The sequence below is a fragment of the Apteryx mantelli genome, chromosome 5 (genome assembly GCF_036417845.1).
Source record: "Apteryx mantelli isolate bAptMan1 chromosome 5, bAptMan1.hap1, whole genome shotgun sequence".
Lineage (NCBI taxonomy): Eukaryota > Metazoa > Chordata > Aves > Apterygiformes > Apterygidae > Apteryx > Apteryx mantelli.
In genome coordinates, this window is record NC_089982.1 from 67,375,049 (window position 1) to 67,391,488 (window position 16,440).

General features: G+C 40.9%; 2 protein-coding genes across 5 annotated transcripts in view; one reads left to right on the forward strand and one right to left on the reverse strand.

Moving 5' to 3' along the window:
• The window catches only part of CCDC149 (coiled-coil domain containing 149), a 56,412-nt gene extending 41,824 nt beyond the window's left edge, over positions 1-14,588 (forward strand). The window contains exons 11-14 of one of the 3 annotated variants that reach the window (XR_010884454.1): positions 2,668-2,775; positions 9,680-10,294; positions 10,907-11,285; positions 14,535-14,588. Coding sequence is in view for 2 of the 3 variants with exons in the window: in XM_067298173.1 (XP_067154274.1) it covers positions 2,668-2,775; positions 9,680-10,293 (722 nt within the window). In the remaining variant the exon portion in view is untranslated. Of the gene's footprint in view, positions 1-2,667; positions 2,776-9,679; positions 10,295-10,906; positions 13,944-14,534 lie in introns of those variants that run through there. The other 2 variants (XM_067298173.1, XM_067298174.1) reach the window with 2 other exon arrangements.
• A 92-nt stretch (positions 14,589-14,680) lies between these two features.
• On the reverse strand, positions 14,681-16,197 carry SOD3 (superoxide dismutase 3). 2 transcript variants are annotated; one of them, XM_013959951.2, is made up of 2 exons: positions 16,048-16,197; positions 14,681-15,599 (listed from the first exon to the last, which is right to left on the reverse strand). In XM_013959951.2, the coding sequence occupies exon 2, from the start codon at positions 15,581-15,583 to the stop codon at positions 14,864-14,866; it is 720 nt and encodes a 239-aa protein (XP_013815405.1). In that variant the 5' UTR covers positions 15,584-15,599; positions 16,048-16,197; the 3' UTR covers positions 14,681-14,863. The 2 variants fall into 2 exon arrangements, with proteins under 2 accessions (XP_013815405.1, XP_013815406.1); XM_013959952.2 differs by having other exon boundaries at positions 14,681-15,618.
• Between the last annotated feature and the right edge of the window lie 243 nt (positions 16,198-16,440).

Below are 16,440 nucleotides of genomic sequence, written 5' to 3' on the forward strand. Positions count from 1 at the left end.
TTCGCAGAGCATTTCATTCTTTGCTTTGTCTTAGGTATGTTGCAGTTGCTTCACATATGCATGCATGATATGTTAAGCATATTCAGTGATAATATATAGTAAAGGCCAGTTTATTCCTCTCAAAATTTGATGTTCAGATTTAGACATTCAGATAAACAATTCTGTGTTATTTCAAGTCATAATTTCCTGAAAATCCCTGATTTCCAGTGAAAAAAGCCTAAGAAAAAATCATCCATGACTCAGCCTTTTTCTTTCTGGGTTCGTAGGAGGGTTTCAGTACTCCTTGCTCTGCAGTGATCAGCGTGGAACAGTTGAGAGGTAGCGTTCATAGGCTCAGCAGCTGTTGTGGATATAACCAGTTACAGTTGTGTACGATTGTTTAAATGGAAAAGAGGATGTAAAAGGATCCCCAAGATTGGGAATCCTATGGAGAAGTTTGCTTATCCTGGAGAAGAAAGCAAATTACTGAATTTAGTACTGTTGAAGACTTATTTGTCTGCCTGTTTTGAGATCTGCATGGTAATCACTGAAGTCCTTGAGAAATTCATTGAATAGAGGAACTCTGCACAAAGCTATATAAGTTATAAAATTCAGTTTACTTAGCAGCTAATTGAAATTTCCTGCATGTAGTCCAACTTCAGGTCATGATTCACAGGATACAGGTCAGCAATAGCCATGTCCCTCTTTCATGAAATGACGTGAATCAGTGTTAATAAATAAATATGAATTCAACTCCATAGCTGTTGCTTAGATGTGTGGATACTGAGCTTAGCTCTATTTTCTGTAACCAAGTCAGTTTTCATAGAAAAATGTTGCGAAAGTGAATTTGTTTACTGTGTAAATTGCTGGCTGGAAGTCAGGAAGTTTCTTTTTTGAAGGTTGTCTTGGAAGCGTCAAGGATTCCAGCTTAGGCTTTTCTTTATTATTCTGACAAAAAACACCTTTAAAAATTTGTTAATCAGATTAATCTTTTGGAATCTTGTTCTGTTGGGTTTTACCAGATCTTTTGGATATGTATGGACTATGTGTATGAATATCTATTGGATGTTTTCATACAACTATGTTTAATATTCATGTCTATTACTGTCTAATTTAGTTCTTCTTCCAAAACAAAATTCCTTCACTGTTACAGGAAAGTGCATTCCCTCTTCCAGGGGCTTTTGCATTTTGAAATGGCAGTTGGGTTTGTTTTGCCTAGTTTTCATTTTTAATTAATTTGCCCTACATTGTGAATTCTTTTATTCTGCTTTATTCTTTGCTACTTAATCTTACAATGTTATTATTTGCTATAGTGAAGGCAAAATGCTGATGCATCCTTGACAGTGGGAGCAAAACTTGACAAATTCAATGTTTCTAAAGCATTAAGTGCATTCATACTGTTGCAGTCTATACCCAACTTGTTAAGGATATTTTAAAAAGTCCTTAATAGCTTCAGTATCAAGGTATTTACAGCCACTGTTTTCAAAAATAGTTAGAGATTGGGACAGTCCAACTGGACTCAATGAGAGGAGCTTGACTTTCATTGCTTCACAGAAGGTACCAGAACTTTCCCAAAGCTGGATTTATTCAGGATATCTCTTGACCTGGTACTCTTTTGAAAGTCTTTGTCTCAGATGGGTGATTAGATTTAGGATGTTGGCTTAAGGGGAAATGTACAAACAGATTTAGAGGGGAAAAGCGATTGTAACATAAATGTCCACTCTTATGGAGATAAATAGAGCAGGCACTTGCCACCTTTGCAGCCATTACTTAGCAGCTGGCAGTGCTCTGGAGGCCACGCGGATGCAACGGTTAGCTGATCTTGCAGATTTCCTGCCATTTCCCATCTAGGTTTAAGGTAGTGTCAGTCACTAAAAGACCTGAGAATCCTGAATAGCGTAGGATTTTCTAAGGATCTGCAGGTGTTGCTTTCTATAATGCTAAAACATGTAAAGGCTAGGCATCTACAGCAGAGTCCTTAGCTGAAGAATTTCTTGCACAATTTTCTCTACAAAAGAGCTGGAAAGTTGTCCTTTTCCATTTGGCTTAGAACAAAAATGCTCAGAAATGTTTTTGGAATTTTCAGATTAAAATCCCTCCCATTCCCTGGCAATGTATGTGCTTGCTCCCTCAGTTCTGGCCTGCCTCTTAGTTATGCGAAGCTTTTGGCTTATTTACTTTTTTTAAAGGGGACATTGTAGGATAATATATGTATGGGACTGTAGTGCAAAACTACATTTGTGATGTGAACAGGTGCATCACTGAGGCAGGAAACGGAGAGTACAGAGTCAGTGCTGAATGGCAGCATGCAAATGATCCATGTGTTAGTGTAAAGCCTTACCTAAAAATACTTCTTGTAAAACCTCTGATATGATCAGATGATTAATATACTGAATTGTATGGCTAATACAATTTGCTGAATACAGCATCTGGTCCTCTTTCAAAGTTTGTCCTTTACCCAGTAGTGTGGGTAGAAACATGCCTTTTCTGTGTTTGACTTGCATATTTCAGCTGCAGTACAGAGGGGTTTTTTCCATACTGTGGAAGGATCATTTGAGATGCTTTTCCTGTTCTGTACTTTTCTGTAACATTGCAAAAAAAAGAATTAAATTGTAGGATCTGTTTTATCATGAGTGAACAATGAATGCAGTTGGCAAATTAATGATTCTAACATTTTCTTTGTTTCAGGTGGAAAGGACACTATAACATTCAGTGATCCAACCTTGCCTGTTACACAGCGGTCTAGGTCACCGTTGTTAGCATTTACGGACAAGCCGCAGCAAACTGAAGTACAAGGTGAGCACTGGCAGCATAAGGAAAATGATGAGAGTTGAGCACTCGTTTCTTTCTAAATAAAAAGTAATAAATTTTCATGCTGGGGTAGCAGAAGGCAAAGTTTCACTGGTGGCAGAGATTGAATAAATCAACCACAAGTAAAATGGATAGATGGTCCAAATAGAAATAGCAGAGATACCACTGAAAAATGACTGTTGAATAGATTACACAGTGCTAGATATCTGATCTTACACCTCAAAGAATTTTCATGCCATATAACTCGATACTATGAGAAGTTATTCATGCCATCTGTGTTACAGTTAACTGCCTCCTGCTCTTTTTCCCCCTCTGTTAAAATGCACAGTAGGAAAGCAGTCGGTAGAACTGGCTTAGCACTTTCCTGCATTATAGCTGATATCTACATGAAAGGCTTCCTGATTGCACCCAATCAATTGAAATACCCCACTCCTTTTTCCAAATAAATTGACTTTTCTTTTATAGTCTTCAATGTGTTTTGTTAAAATCCTTCCCCAAAAGCAAGCTTTTTAAATCTTTTTTCCAAAGTCAAGCTTAACTTTATTTGACAGTAGCAAAAAAAAAATAGTATTCTATACATAACCTTAATTTTCTCCTTAGTTTTTCATAATGGATGGAATATGGATTATTACGCTTGCCTATCAGCATTTGGATAAGCTTTTTTATGGGCATAAGATTTTGGCATGCCCAGATCTTACTCAGCATGGTTATGAAACATCATAAACAATTTATTTGTTAGTCCTGAAACTAAATAGATTGTGGCTTAATTTTGACTTTATTATCCATATCATCATCTGATAAAACTTGACAGCCAGACTGATCATTTTTATAATCTTGATCAGCTGATCTTTTGGTTAAAAATAAGAAATGAAACTATAGTGAATAGTTCTCCAGTGAGTAATAATAACTCATGAATATTCATTTTTATGCCTGCTAAATCATTGATCTTTACTTAAATCTGCAGTTACTGAAAGTATTTGCTTGATGGCATTATGCTCTTTTCTTTACGTATTTGTCCTAGGTGAGGTTGGTCTTACAGTTTTGGTTAAAGCTGCCTGTTAAATCTCATCAGACTTTGTTTCTGTTGCTCTCTAATGCTGCCAAACTTTAGCTGTGGGCTGAAGCTTTCCATGCTGTGTTTTCTACCTCAGCTGATTTTTTTTTAATGTTACCCAAATCACTTGTTTGTGTTAAGCTCTGTTGAACATGTTTTTTAAAACATGCAAGCATTTAGTACTGCTATATTTGAAAGACAAGGGAGTTGAAATCTGGGGGAAAGGTAGTTACAGAACCACGGAATCACAGAATGGTTGAGGTTGGAAGGGACCTCTGGAGATCATCTAGTCCAACCCCCCTGCTCAAGCAGGATCACCTAGAGCACGTTGCACAGGATCGCATCCAGGCGTGTTTTGAATATCTCCAGAGAAGGAGACTCCACAACCTCTCTGGGCAACCTGTTCCAGTGCTCTGTCACCCTCACAGTGAAAAAGTTTTTCCTCATGTTCAAATGGAATTGTCTGTGTTTCAGTTCATGCCCATTGCTTCTTGTCCTGTCACTGGGCACCACTGAAAAGAGTCTGGTCCCATCCTCTCGACACCCTCCCTTCAGATACTTGTACACATTGATAAGATCTCCTCTCAGCCTTCTCTTCTCCAAGCTAAGCAGGCCCAGCTCTCTCAGCCTTTCCTCGTAAGAGAGATGCTCCAGTCCCCTAATCATCTTTGTAGCCCTTCGCTGGACTTGCTCCAGTAGTGCCACATCCCTCTTGTACTGGGGAGCCCAGAACTGGACGCAGTACTCCAGATGTGGCCTCACCAGGGCTGAGTAGAGGGGGAGAATCACCTCCCTCGACCTGCTGGCAACACTCTTCCTGATGCACCCCAGGGTACCATTGGCCTTCTTGGCCACAAGGGCACATTGCTGCCTCATGCTTAACTTGGTGTCCACCAGCACTCCCAGGTCCTTCTGTGCAGAGCTGCTTTCCAGCAGGTCAACCCCCAACCTGTACTGCTGCATGGGGTTATTCCTCCCCAGGTGCAGGACCCTGCACTTGCCTTTGTTGAACTTCATGAGGTTCCTCTCCGCCCACCTCTCCAGCCTGTCCAAGTCTCTTTGAATGGCAGCACAGCCCTCTGGCGTATCAGCCACTCCTCCCAGTTTTGTATCATCAGCAGCAAACTTGCTGAGGGTGCACTCTGTCCCTTCATCCAGGTCATTGATGAAGAAGTTGAACAAGACTGGACCCAGTACTGACCCCTGGGGGACACTATTAGCTACAGGCCTCCAACTAGACTGCCACTGAGCACAACCCTCTGAGCTCTGCCATTCAGCCAGGTCTCAATCCACCTCACCGTCCACTCATCTAACCCACACTTCCTGAGCTTGTCTATGAGGATGTTCTGGGAGACAGTGTCAAAAGCCTTGCTGAAGTCAAGGTAGACAACATCCACTGCTCTCCCCTCTTCTACCCAGCCAGTCATTCCATCATAGAAGGCTATCAGATTGGTTAGGCATGATTTCCCCTTGGTGAAGCCATGCTGACTACTCCTGATCACTTTCTTTTCCTCCACATGCTTGGAGATGGCCTCCAGGATGAGCTGCTCCATCACCTTTCCAGGGATGGAGGTGAGGCTGACTGGCCTGTAGTTCCCTGGGTCCTCCTTCTTGCCCTTTTTGAAGACTGGGGTGACATTGGCTTTCTTCCAGTCCTCAGGCACCTCTCCTGTTCTCCATGACCTTTCAAAGATGATGGAGAGTGGCTCAGCAATGACATCCGCCAGCTCCCTCAGCACTCGTGGGTGCATCCCATCAGGGCCCATGGATTTGTGGGTGTCAAGTTTGCTTAAATGATCTCTAACCCGATCCTCCTCCACCAAGGGAAAGTCTTCCTTTCTCCAGGCTTTCTCTCTTGCCTCCAGGCTCTGGGGTTCCTGAGGGCTGGCCTGAGCAGTAAAGACTGAAGCAAAGGCGGCATTCAGTAACTCTGCCTTCTCTGCATCCTTCGTCACCAGGGCACCCACCCCATTCAGCAAAGGGCCCACATTTTCCCTAGTCTTCCTCTTGCTACTGATGTATTTGAAGAAGCCCTTCTTGTTGTCCTTGACATCTCTAGCCAGATTTAATTCCAAACAGGCCTTAGCCTTCCTCGTCACATCCCTGCATACTCTGACAACGTTCTTATATTCCTCCCAAGTGGCCTGTCCCCCTTTCCACTTTCTGTAGACTTCCTTCTTCTGGTTGAGTTTTGCCAGGAGCTCCTTGCTCATCCATGCAGGTCTCCTGCCTCCTTTGCTTGACTTCTTACTCATAGGGATGCACTGCCCTTGAGCCTGGAGGAGGTGATGTTTGAATATTAACCAGCTCTCTTGGACCACCCTTCCTTCTAGGGCCCTAACCCATGGGATTCCTCCAAGTAGGTCCCTGAAGAGGCCAAAGTTTGCTCTCCTGAAGTCCAGGGTTGCGATCCTACTTAGTGCCCTCCCTCCTCCTCGCAGGATCCTGAACTCCACCATGTCATGGTCACTGCAGCCAAGGCTGCCCCTGACCTTCACATCTTCAGCCAGTCCTTCTTTGTTTGTTAGTACAAGGTCCCAGCAGCACACCTCTCCTTGTTGGCTCCTCCACCACCTGTGTCAAGAAGTCCTCTCGCCAGAGGCGGTTTCCGCCACTGAGGAATAGGCTGGAGTTTACAGACCGTTCCAAGTTATTCACTTTTAATTCTCTCTCATCTGATTTAAAAAAAAGAAATCAGATGATTCTGTCTTTGTTGAGCTTGTTGCATGCTACCAGTGCTGATAAAACTCTGCATGCACCATTCCCTCAAGATACTGTAAACCTAGAGGGAAGAAAACCTGGAGCAGAGAGGAAAGGAAGTCTGTAGAACAAGGACTCTGAGATCAGGACTCCACATGACTGGAAGGCTAGAAGAGATGAGGATTGAAAGAAATGAAGGAAGTCTGGGTGAGATGGGACCTGGGTCTGGCTGTGCAGCAAAGTCACAGCACAGGAGTGAGGAATTGAAGTTCTGACACTGAAAGTGGTGTCGTAATAAAGACTGAAAGAAGGATGAGAAACAGGCAGTGTATATAGGGCCTGGATGAACAAAGGGAAATAGGGAAGATGTAGACAGGGGAAGAGAGAAGACTGGAAGAGAAACACCTAGAGAGAGGAAAAGGCAGGCAAGGACTAGGCTTGTGGCAATGGTCAGAAGAATCAGTGCCCCATAAGTCACACTCTTCCCCTCTCCCCCATCCCTGACTGTAACAGAACCAAGATGAAAGGCAGAGACAGACATCCTGCGATAAAACTGGAGTGGGTTAAGAAATTACTCTTCTGTCTGCACAAACAGCTTGTTTTTTTTGTTTGCATTTGGCGCAAAATACCTGATAACCTGCAGTGAGAACTCAGACAACCTTAAAATCCACCTCTGTAACAGTTTAAGTAAACTGGGCCAACTTTTCAATGACGCAGATGAAAACATGCATAGACCATTCTACTAGTCGTAACTTCTTAGCAGTAGATGGAGCAACCGTAACTTCCTAAAATGTTCCAGATCATTTTGCTAGAGGATGTTGGTTTGGGCCCTCCATCTTCCCTGCACAGCCTGGAGTGGAATTGATGTGTTTTCAGCTGTGGGACATCTCCTTGTGCTTGGAGTCACACAGTTCTTCTGCAGTCAACAGCTTCATGGGAATGATACACTGGTTTTCACTGTTTATTTGTGTAGAGTCACGCAACTGTTGCTGAGTTTTAGGAGCTTAGTGCATATTGCAATTTTTGATCTATACAGTGCGCCTCCAAAACCTCAGGGAATTTGGCAATCAGTAAGAACATAAGGATGTGTTCGTCTGCCTTCATCTACCAAGCAAGTATGCCCTGCGTTAAAAAGTACTCCAGAAATAAAAGCAAAACCACCTTTATTGCTCTATTAGTTGAGTGATCAGATCAATGACAGCAGATAATAAGCAGAATACAAACAGTTTTTAAACTGCGATTCTTATATATCTTTAAACACTAGGCCTGATGTCATGGTAGTGAACTATGATCATTTAAATAGTACGGTGCAGCTGATACTTGGTACATATTTGGCCCAGGAAGCCTTTGCAGGAACATACATTCTTTATCAGAACCTTCTATAATATATCAAATGTTGCTCTAGCCATATCTACAGGTAATGAGAGGTTTTTTTCCAGCTTGTTTGACCTAATCTAACTGCTTACCCTGTTCTCGTCAAGGCCTGTTTTAGTCTGTATTTGTTATCATTGTTGCAGTTAAGCTGGGTGATATACGTCTGTAGAATATAGCATGCAGCCTCCTTGTGAAAATGCATAATGTTGTAGTGTGGTCGTATGAATTAAAGACTGCTTTTTCCATAGGATCTCCCTTTATCCATTGCATAGGATGGATAGTGTTGTGTGATGGATGGTACTTGAACATCACAGCTGTTAGTGAGCAGCTATTCAGTTTTCTTTTTCTCTTCATTGTTGACCGCGTTGTTTGTGCCTTGTTGGCTCTGCACTATTTCAAGCGTTCTCTGAAGACAAAAGTAGTTTTTATATGAGCTTTTCTTTGGTGTTCAAGTGCTTTGCAATAATTTATCTTCACAAAATTGCAGCAAGGTGATGGGATGGTGTTATCCCACTATAGAGACAGGAACCTGAGGCACACGAAGAACAGTGTAGAGTCCCTACTAATTTTGAGTGCCAATTTGAGATACATAAGTTTTGGTTATTTTTAGGACATTTTGAATATTCGTGTTCAAATACATAATGTGAGCCTGACAGTACTGCAAAACAAGCTCCCAGGTTTCCAGTTGAGCGCTCAGATAATGAGGATTAGATCCAGTGGGTAATCACCTTTGAAAGTTAATTTATCCCTGCTTTGCCACACACTTAAATTCCAGCTCTTCAGAGCAGCATTCCAGGCTTCCTTAATCGTAGTAAAACTGTCTGTTCCCTGCATTCAATCCCTTGCCTCATTCACTCAGCAGCTCCCAAATTATAAATGAGGCGGTCTGATAGAGACAGTAGATGCCTTTATTGTACAGCTCTGATCCCTCCCTGCCACAAGTCTGTTTTGTGCATTGAATGAGGCAGGATTCCTGTGGGAGAAATATAGTAAATGCTCATACAGTAGACGGTAATGCATGTGCAGTAAAGGAGTTATTTTAAGCTGTCTATACAGCCATACTTCTTTCATTTCCTAATTTTTCTTACTTGACTTTGAAAGCTTTTTTTCAGTGAGGCTTTTTGTCCTTAATTGATATAAGGACGGATTCTTTCTCTTTTACAAAGCTGTTTGTTTACACGTTGCTGTTTTCTGTATTCTGACACTCTTTATCCAGTGTTTGGCTTTTGGTGTAATGGTGTACTTAAAGTTCTTCCACTGCTGCTTTTTTATGCTGTTACCCAAATTAGGAACACCTTTTATGTTAGGAAGAACGTTGCAGGACCAATAACTAAGCTTCATTATTGGATGAAAGCTTGTGAACAGAAAAATGGAGCTTGTGTTAACCCCTGAAAGCAGTAGTGATTTGGGGATTAATGTTAAACTCTGCCAAAAGATTCTGCAGCCAAGTGCCTTGCTTAGCGTTGTTGGTCATCCCTTGAAAACATTTGCCCAAGTGTGGTGTTCTATACTGTGGTTTGGGCTATGCCTCTTTTAGAGCTGTCAGTTAGGGAAAGAGAGGATCCAAAACAGCCTGATCCAGTTAATGCTGATTGCTTGTAATCTCCGAAATGGGCCTAGGATGGGATAAAGAGTCACTCTAGATAATCCCTTACCAAGGTAGAAATCTCTGTGGTCTAACCCTGTTGTGATGGTCTTCAGGTCAGATATATAAATATATGAGACTGACTAGACTATATTGCTGTTCCGCTTCTCTTTCAGCAGAGCAGAAGGTAGAACATGATGAAACTTGTGCCCTTGCAAGAGAGCTAATGGCTTCAGAGGAAACTGATAAGGATTCTGTCAATTCCCCAACAAACTTAAATAACAGTAACCAAAATAAACGTTTTAATCCTTCATTACCTCAGTTACCTTCTGAGGAAGAACAAATAAGCAAGCTTGGAAGTCAAATAATTAAATTGTCGGAAGAACAGGCCGTCACAGAACTGGAAGGGAAAAGAACAGAAAATTCAGTGGGGGGGCCGAACACAGTAGTTGGACCAGAGCTTAATGGTTCATCTGAGGGAGAGGTCCCTTTATCCAGCCCTGACCAATCCGAGCCCACAGATCCCTCCAACTCAGAGAATGAACAGACAGCTGAAACTGAGGTCCTGAAAGACAGTGATGAAACCTCAGAGAGCGATTGTGAAATTATAAATGAAAGAGGGAATCAAAATAGCAGCACTGTGGATATTGAGGACCCTGGAAGACATGGAGGTCACAGTGTTACAACTGCACATGCAAATAACAGCTTTGAGGAGCTCCCTGAATCTGAAGGCAAGAAACCATCTGATCCTACTGAAAACTGTGAATATTTGGATAACAGTTTGGCTTGAGGTATGAAGTCCAAGCCCTTGATCTTCTCCCTGTCATCCTCTTGCGCTGCAAGCTATGCTGCTGTGAATGTGGATAGTTACTGGGGTAGTGTGTCATAGAGCTGATTTTTACATCAATCTGTTAAGATTTGTCTAATAATGGTGTTTTCATGTTAGTTTTGGCCATAGTCTACCAAAAATATAGATTACCTAAGGGAAGGAACTTGAAGCTGGTGAGGTTTGATCATGTTGTTTGTAATGTTTTGAAGTTTCTAGATAGGTTTACATAATTTACAATAATGTGGCAAAAAGACCGGTGATGATAATGTATCATGTCATGTCATCACCAGGCTTCTGTCTTAGGGCTACTGTATTTTGATGGCTAGAAGTGTCTTCCAAGGAAAGAAAATTTGAAATGATAAACTGAGAAGAGTCTTAAGGTTGCAGGCTTTTTTTTGTTTCTGCATTCTGTTTCTCTGCATAGTGACTCTAAGTACATACTTGCAATAAAATCACTTATTCCTTTATAGGATGCAAAATACCTCCTGAAAACTATCCCTGCATGTATGTAGTTTCCTCATTTCCAAACTTAATATATTCTCAATTGTCTGAAACTTTTCCTTCCCTCTCTCAGCTCATCTCAGGAAAATACAGGGAGTTACTTCGCCAGACACTGAGAACCCAATTTAATGGAGCTCTGAAGGAAACCTCACCAGAGAAGCCAAAAGTCTTTCCGTGAGATGAAGTGATGCTGTTCCAAAGCAAGGAGAACAGCAAGATGAGGACCAGTGATGCCCTGTCCACCTGCTTGGCTCTATTAATGCCACTTACGGGATTGCATTCCTCAACCTCTGGGCGTTGGAACAGCCCTTGGGCTGCCTGACAGGCAGTGGATTCCAGCCTGCTCCACTTCATTTCTGCCCTTGTTTTTAAAGGAATCTGTGTCTTTTTATTTTCTTCTGGTTTGGAATTAAGGATAATTCTTCCTTTCCTCCACATTTCACCAGTCTTGGGTACAGTAGAAGGCTTATTTCATTTGTTGTGGCTTTCTTATAGTTCTTCTCTTGTTGATGTTTAGTCATAAGAAAATATTCCAGTAATAATCGGGGAAGGAGGGGGCTTCTGTGCCAGTCCCCAGCTCCCTACTGGTGCTGGAGCTATGCCACTCTGCTCCCAGGAAGGCAGCAACAAGGGAATACTTAACGTTGTAGTTAGCAGCTGTTGGAGAAGGGGAGGCGCATCCTTCCTCCCCTGTTTGTAGCATAAGGAATAGTCTCTGCAGCTGTGGAGCTTCTATGGGCCAGCAGCCGTCAAGGCAATTTTTCTGCTGGCGTGGGACCTAATTGTCTGTAAATGTGCATTTCTCACTCCTAGAACTTGAAACCAATCAGAGAGAATTAAACCAAATTTAATAAAATACTACTAATAAAGAGGAAAATCCCTCCCAGACTGAGTCCTCTTTTGACAAATAACTGCCAGCTGCAAATTTTTACAGCCCACTTGTCAAGCTACTGAATAAACAGAGTTTATATTAGCAATACTGACAAACTCTTCTGTCTGTGGAAGCTGAGCTAGCAGGTGCTGCCATAATCAAGGTGTCAAAGTCCATGAACAGTTTGTATTCAGCAGAAGAAAGGCTGTATGTAAATGATTACATACAAATATAAGGAATTATGGTGGGAAGGTGAAAAATGTGGCTTGTCTCTGTTTTCATGCATTTTCCCTACCAGGTGCATTCATGTAACCCTTTCAGTGTCTGTCTGCAGGCAATAAGGTGATACTGCCATGCTCTTCAAAAATGTTTCCTTTCTCTTTAAAGGTACTTTGACATTGCAGCATTTTGCTGGTATCAGGCAGCAGCCCTTAGGAACAGAAAACAACTATATATTTAAGTGTGTTAGGGACATGAGGCAGTAAAAAGTTTTCTTTCAGTATCATGATCACAGTTTAAGTTCCTCATCACCTGAAAACCAAGAGTTTAAGTATTTGAAAGATTGTTATGCTGTTCCCATTAATTGTAGCTGACTGCATTATTGACTCATTTATATGACAATACTGACAAGTCAGAAGAAAAATAGCTGCAGACCCTGACATCTCTGGGAGAATTCTGAATCTCTGGCAGGATTTTTTTACTTTAATGCTAGAATGTTACATGAAGTGTCATTTTATTCAAGATGTATTCTTTTCCATCCTTCATAGACTAATCCTGTGCAGAGCTAAACATCAGTGCAGGCAGAACGGAGGCAGGCTTCTAACAAAGAGGTCATAGCTGAACTGAAATGTTCTGGGTGGTTTATGGCCATTGTTTTCCTGTCCTGTGTCTTTCCTGCCCCACAATAGTGTGCGTTGACATTTGCTCCTGGTCTCTTTAATTGTCAGTTAATGCTTTAAATTAACAAAGTGCTGGTGCAAAAATTAGAGCAGGCGGAAGCAGTAGTTTTTTAGTGCCTAAATCGTTGGTTCTTTTTAATACGGTTTTTCTATGAGAAGAACGCAGAATGACGTATGACCATCAGTTAGGTCATCTTGGTAACTATCATTGCACCATTCTGTCCTCTTAAATGCCATTCTTGTATCTTTGCAAACATTTAGTGCCAGCTTAGATATCTAGACCTCTGGAAACCTCGTTTTTTAGTGCTATGTTGTTGGTGCAGTACTGTTCTGTCCTTTGTGGCCAAGTGAAAGTCTGTTCCTAGCTACGTTTTTAGCCTTTGCCTGGGAACACAAGATTTCAATACCAGGACACTTGTAAAAGTAAGACATCTTTGCTGCACTACGTAATAACTAATTAAGTATTATTGTCAGTATTCTACCTGGATATTGCTTTAATTGACACTGTTGTGCTATTAGAACGGTGATCTTTTTTTCAGTAAATTCATTCCTATTTTGTTGAGGAGAAAATTAACACTTTTGTTTTGTCTTGATACTTGCATTGTCTTTTTCTAGGACTTTAAAAATGCAGAGATCACATCCAGCCACAAGCCCTTTTGGTGTTAGGCTCTGAGGAAGCAAACTGGGAAGGGGAATGTTGTGGCAGGGGTACGGAGAAGACTGACATATTTCACAAATTGATTTTAGGGAAGTTGTCTCACTTAAAAGTGAATTCATGCATTATCTGTGAGAAGGATTTGAAAGTACTGTGTTGTGGTTATTTGAACAACAACATTGAGTGAATTTGTAAAATAAATGTGTGAAAGTGACAGATTAAGAAGCATCTTTTAGAATAATGCTTCCTTTCTAAGTGAGACTATTTTTAAGCATATGGCAATTTGTATAATATAGGCGGTGGAATTTCTTTAATTCATATGAGCTCAGGAATGCATTTTAGAATCTTAACTGAGATTAAGTTGAAAGTCTATTACATTTTTGAAAGATAAGATTTTGTTTGCCAGCTTCTGTTTTATAGGTGTTTTTTTTTTAATGCAGTTTTATTTATTTGCAAACCTTTCTTTTGTTGCTGCTTGGATTAAATATGTAACGTGGTTCAACAATATTAATATATTTTGTCATCTTTAATATTAAAGACAGACATTTCCCGATATGCTTGTTTTATCTGCTTGTTTTCTTATTTTCTCAGTATCAGATGAATGTTAGTCATGAATTAGTGTTTCAGCATTTTCAATGAGCTGTGTTAAATTGTGAAAACGCATTAAAAAAGAAAGGTTTTTTGAGTGAGTTTTAAGTCTGTTGAAAATCGACTTATTGTTTCTACTATCACTTTTCTTAGTCTAATTTGCTTCCTAAATTTTTGTTTGAAGAATCACACTCAATGTTTTTTAGCTTTGAAAATACTATTTATCTCTGATCTGTTAACTTTATCATCATTGCTTAAGCAGCATTTAAACTTTTGTATGTAATCTAGTTACTAAACGTCATAAACTAGAGGCATTAGGGAGTTTTTGTTGGGAAGTGGTGGGTGGTAAACCGGAACATTTCTTACAAGTTCGCTTTCAGCAATTGAGGCTGTGACTCAGCTATAGCCATGTGGACAACCTAAACCAGTTAAGAAGCATATACATGTTTGAGAATAAAACCTGCAAATACAAGTAGAATGATATAATGATCTAAAATTTAAAATAGAAATGTCTGTACTTCCCCTGAATTTGAGGGGATGTCCAGGTTGTACAACACACCACCCAAAACTCTTGAAAGCATAGAGATCTTTTTACCTTTCCTATTTGTAGCTAAATACAGCATAGCATCTAATCAGAGGCAGTTTTATATTTATTGATGCCTTTTTCTTTTTGTCTTTGTTACCTCAGCTTACAGTCTCCTAAGGACTCCTTACAATGGACAGTATCTTTACAAAATTTATCAGCCCTATATGTTAGCACTCTTACTTGCATGCATTCAGCTTCCAAACTTCATAAAAGAGAACCCTACATCTTCAAGAAAATACATCACAATGTTGAGTTGATGCTGTTTTTATTGATCTGCTTACAGAAAAGAGACTCTCTACAAAGTGATATACATTTCTTAAAGAAGCAGCAGAATGGAAATGGGAATCCTTCTGCCATATATCTTAGTGGCCAACGGCATAGCTTAAGGTACTTTGTGCTGCCCAGGCAGTAGCTGGTTTGGTGATCTTCAGTTAAGCCTGGTTCTGTGCTCGCTTGTTGAGCCGTCCCTTCTTCTTGTCTGCAACCTCAGACAGTTTCTCTTCCCACAAGTTCTTGTTGCATATCCCAATCACGCAGCAAGCAAGACGCTTGCCAGCATTTCCATTTTCCAAACTGGCCTTGTTGTTGCCTTTGCCCATGTCATCTTCCTGCTCATGGATCACAACAGATCTGCCCAGGATGGAATATGGACCAAACATAGTGGCAGAGAGGTTTGCTTTGTATTTTCTGATTTTGCCTTCTTTAGGAAAAAAGTTGCCAAAATCCCCTGGGTGACGGGGGTGATTCACACTGAAAGGGTTATAGTGTCCTCCTGTAGAATCACAGCCATCACTGAGATCTCCGAGCTTGTGGATGTGTATTGCTCTGCCAGACTGATTGTTGTCTAATGGAAACCCATCCAAGTCAAAAATCGCTTCCAATCTTCCATATGAGTAGTACTGTTTGAACAAAACTTGTCCAGTCACTTGTGGCTTGTCAGCATCTATTTTGGAGCTGGGCAGCATTTCACAGGTGGCATAAATCATCCCATCAGTCTCATTATTAACCATTACTGGATAGAGCAAATTCTGCCAGAGGTCATTCACTTTTTTCTGTATGTCATGAAATGGCTCTGAATTTGGATCACTCTCTATCACGACACCAGTGGCAGAAAGGGCAAGTCCAGTGACCAGAGAAAGAAGCAAAAGCATCTTGGCAATTCAGAGCCTGCAAAATGTACAAGAAGCTACAAAGAATTAAAGGCTTTTTGCAGCAGTGTGGCTGGAGAGAAAGGCATAAAGCCTGTAGTGGTACTGAGCAAAACAGCTGGAGCAAGGTCCCAGTACACTGCTTCCTTCTAAATCTGTCTACTGTAATGAATCGTAACTAAATCAAGATGCATATGCATTTTTAAACACATACAACCAACAACCATGACTAAAAAAATACTGGTGACCTCATATTTCACACCAGATCTTTGTCTGGAAAAACTACTTCTTCTTCCCTGCAGAAATCAAGTAATCTGAACCGATGTTTAATCTATTTTTGGGTTTGTATTGAGACTTTCCTCCTACCACAAATTCCAGTAAGACAATTTGCCAGGAGGCTTTTTTGGTCCACATACTTAAACATTAGTTCTTACAAATTACAAATAAAAAGCCAAACAGTTGATTACCTTTCAGAGCTGCTCCAGAGCCTTTCACTAGTAGCTCTTTGTCTCTGCTCCTGTAAAATGGGATGTGCTCAGACAAAATCCCAGCACTGTTTGAAGTTGATGCGTATGGGAACTGCTTGTTTGTGTAAAAGTTAGGTAACAGCAGCTCCGGGGAGTGGTCACTGAGAACTGTGGGAGAGGGGAGGGGAAAGGGCTTTCAACATTCTCATTTTAGGCAGGAGAAACAGTTTGTCCTCTCTGTGTTACGCTGTGGAGGAGACTGGCTCTCAGTCCTCACTGACATTCCAAAAAAAAAAGGAAAAAATTATCAAGCTCTTAAATTAATCTTCCTTTTGATGACTTCATGTGTTTATCTAAACCAAGTGGCCTTCAACATGCAGCGAGGAGAAAAGT

Coding starts and splice junctions, on each gene's coding strand:
- SOD3 (XM_013959951.2), bottom strand. CDS start 15,583: ATGCTTTTGCTTCTTTCTCTGGTCACTGGACTTGCCCTTTCTGCCACT.